The sequence below is a fragment of the Buceros rhinoceros genome, unplaced genomic scaffold (assembly GCF_000710305.1).
Source record: "Buceros rhinoceros silvestris isolate BGI_N320 unplaced genomic scaffold, ASM71030v1 scaffold3804, whole genome shotgun sequence".
NCBI classification, from domain to species: Eukaryota; Metazoa; Chordata; class Aves; order Bucerotiformes; family Bucerotidae; genus Buceros; species Buceros rhinoceros.
Genome location: NW_010406317.1, coordinates 19,560 through 23,109, shown reverse-complemented (window position 1 = coordinate 23,109; position 3,550 = coordinate 19,560). Strand labels below are relative to the sequence as shown.

Genomic DNA, 3,550 nt, shown 5'->3' with positions numbered 1-3,550 from the left:
ACCGGTGAGGGAAGGCAGAGCTGGGCTCGTTGGCCCTGCCAGCCATCATGCGGACAGGGGCAGGAGGGCCAGAAAACTTCCAGGTGGGCACAATGCCACAGCCTCAGCTGCAAATCACCAGTGGCCAGATGCACCGAGGGCACATGCCTCCTCTGGTAAGCTCTTCCTGTGCCCACCATAAGGCATAAATTTCAAAAGGTGCCCATCATGCTCACGTAGACCCATGCATTTGGGTCCAGAGCCAAGCGTCGGCTTGCCATGCAGAGCAGGGTCTCTGTGCTTTTGGCCATGTGTGCCTGCTGGCCTGGCTGAGCTGGTCCCACACCCTCTCAGCAAACTTAAGCTGCACCCTGGCTGGCAGCTGCAGCCTCTCCTTCAGATTGACCAGTGTTGTGGTTTGCACCGGAGCCCTGTGCCTGGCTTTGGTGCCCTCCACATCCTCTGCAGCTGGAGAAACACTTGGAAAAGGCCACGAGGAGGCTGTTTTCTTTGGCCTCATCAGCCTGCCGTGGGTCTTGCTGTAAAAGCCTTGTGGGGTCCCGCTGCATCGGCTCCCCTCTCCCCGAGAGCAGGTTGATGGTGAGACTCTCCTGTACCCACAGTGGTAGAGGGCATTTCTTTGTGGCAGGTGCAGAAGGGAGACCCCCCGTTTCGCTAGATGCACCCTCCATTGTGGAGACACCGAGTGCGTGTTGATGGTGAGACTCTCCGGTACCCACAGTGGTAGAGGGCATTTCTTTGTGGCAGGTGCAGAAGGGAGACCCCCCGTTTCGCTAGATGCACCCTCCATTGTGGAGACACCTGTCTAGAGCCCTGTCATCATCAGCATGTTACACCATGTTGCAGGGGCATGAGTGAGTGTGTATTTAAGCCCAGATTTTGAGCCTCCAGCATTTCTCAATGTGTTTTGCAGACTTCAGCCCAGCAGGCCCTGACCGGCACCATCAATTCCAGCATGCAGGCTGTGCACGCAGCCCAGGCCACACTGGACGACTTCGAGACCTTGCCGCCCCTCGGTCAGGATGCTGTGAGTGCCGGGTGAAGGCAGGGTGCTGGGCAGGATGTCACTAGAGGTGGTTGGCTGGGCTGGGTGAGGCTGGCTGTATTCCTGGGAAGAGGTATCAGCAGCTCCTGGGAAGATCTGCTGCCTGCAAAGAGGTGGTGTTGTATCCCACTCTGAAGGCAGGAGCAGAAGGACACTTTGTTGTGTTGCTTCATCAGGATGGGTTGGGGAGTTTTGCGTCGTCAAAGCTCTTCCTTCCCTCTTCCTTGTCTCCTTTTCCCCACATCTCTCTGTGAACCTGGGTGCAGCTACCCACCTCCACTATCATCTCCTGACCCTGTTCTCCCCGTTTCAGGCATCCAAAGCTTGGCGTAAAAACAAAATGGATGAGTCGAAGCATGAGATCCACTCCCAAGTGGATGCTATCACTGCCGGCACAGCCTCGGTGGTCAACCTCACTGCAGGTATGTGGAGGGTTGTAGAATAGGGATGCCCCATCTCTGGAGAAGGCTTGGTCTCTGTTGTCTGACTGAAGGTCATGGCCTCTGCCCTTCGTCAGACTGGAGGAGCCTGCCTGCCCCAGCTAGAGCTCTATCAGCCCGAACTGATGCTAACAGAGCATCAGTAGAGCTATTCATGCCCCTGCAGCTCGCACTGCCTTTAGATCCCTGCCTGTGCCCAGGCCAGTCCATCCTCCCAGTCCTTGGGTGACCAGCCATGTTCTACTGTGTGTGTTGTCCGGTCCCTGCCATAGCTGCAGGCACAGCCATGGCACAGTGCAGTTCTCTTCCCCCAGGCTGTCCTGTCCAAACTTCAGCTGATGCTTTGAGGCTTAGGAGCCAGAGGGTCTGTTCCCCAGCTCCCAGGAAGGAGAACCACATCGGTGACAGGCTTGGGGATGCTCTTGGAGCATCCCTCGGAGCATGTCCTATCCTAACTCATCTCCTCTCCATGCAGGGGATCCAGCAGACACGGACTACACCGCTGTTGGATGTGCTGTCACCACCATCTCTTCCAACCTGACGGAGATGTCCAAGGGCGTGAAGCTGCTGGCCGCCCTGATGGAGGACGAGGGAGGGAATGGGCGGCAGCTTCTGCAGGCAGCCAAGAACCTGGCGAGCGCTGTCTCAGACCTGCTGAAAACAGCACAGCCTGCCAGTGCTGAGGTGGGGGGCAGGAGGGGCCATGGGGCCAAGAGGGGGTGGAAGCTAAGGGGAACCATCAGCTGAGGTTTTTGGGCTTGGTCACAAGCCCGGAGTTGATTTTACCTCGTTCCTTGCAGCCTCGCCAGAATCTTCTTCAGGCTGCTGGCCTTGTGGGCCAGACTAGCGGGGAGCTGCTGCAGCAGATTGGGGAGAGCGACACTGACCCCCGGTTCCAGGTGAGTGCACCTGGCAGCAACCAGGGACACCTACTCCGTAAAATCGTCAGCCTTTGCACAGGACCTGGCAGGAGGACTCTGGTCTGAAGTTTGGCTGGTGCCTGGCAGTGACTTCGCTGTGGGAGGGAACAGGCCATTGTCCGTCTCTGTCCCTAGAGCTACTGTGATATAATGCCTCTTATCTTGTGGATTCCCATGTAGATCCCAGAAAGCCGGCGTGCTTGGATCCTGCCTGCCTCTGACCCAAAGACGGTAAAAGGGGGCTGTAGGCATGGCTTGGTGGTCCCTGCCCTCTCCAACATGAGGGGTCATCCTCTGGGGACTGTCAGCTGAACTCTTTGGAGAAGGGCTCTTGTCAAAAATCTGCTTTTCTGGTGGTTGGCTCTCAGAAGTCCATGCACTCGGGTCGCCGCTTGAGCAAGCACTGCCCTGGCAGCCCTCCCTTGGAGCTGCCTCGGCTCCTCCCTGCTGCCCCCTGCCTGTGGGAGCTGCCTGCCTGCCTGCCTCCCCCGGAGACCCAGGCTGGCTGGAGCCTCGTGGAGTCATTTGTTTAGGCTGAGCTGACTTCCAGCCAGCTTGCTTTCCCGTGAATGCTTCTTCCAGCACAAGGGAGGTAGCATACCTTGTGGAGGAGGATCCAGCTGTAGTATTGACCAAAACAGATACCAGAAAGAAGCGGTTTCTGTTTGTAGTGGCCACACAGCCTCAGCATGAGCAGAAAAGCCTGGACAGATAGCCAAGGGAGCAGAAAAGCTAGCACCAGGGCAAGAAGCCATGCTCAAGCAGGCAGCAGTGCCAGGACAGGGCAGATTTGGAAACAGTTTGCACACGTGCAGCAGGATGCTCTGCCTTGCGGCTGCCAGACCCAAGTGTATCTACTTCCCTCCTTGGACTGAGGTGCAGCAGGCTGGGGACTCTGGAGCTGGGTGTGTGCACTCTCTTCTCCTGTCTGGAAAGGTGGTGGATTGCGGTGGGAATAGTTTTGGCTTGCAGGAGGCGAGAGGATGTGGTGAAACTTACGGCTTGGTGTTCGGAGGCTTAGCTGTCACAGGGTGCGGGGCCGCTCTCTGTGAGCACGCGCACAGCGGGAGGATTGCAGGCGCAGCGTACCAAGCTCGCGTTTGCAAGTTTCCAACGGCAGCCTGCCATGAGAGCTAATCCTGAGG

General features: G+C 57.5%; 1 protein-coding gene across 1 annotated transcript in view; it reads left to right on the top strand.

The window, feature by feature from the left end:
• TLN1 (talin 1) overlaps positions 1–3,550 on the top strand; it is a gene marked incomplete at its 3' end in the record, with an annotated part of 29,105 nt that overhangs the window by 6,552 nt on the left and 19,003 nt on the right. Inside the window, 5 exon segments of the mRNA XM_010134021.1 lie at positions 10–155; positions 914–1,027; positions 1,359–1,467; positions 1,961–2,169; positions 2,286–2,384. Coding sequence (XP_010132323.1) covers positions 10–155; positions 914–1,027; positions 1,359–1,467; positions 1,961–2,169; positions 2,286–2,384 — 677 coding nt within the window.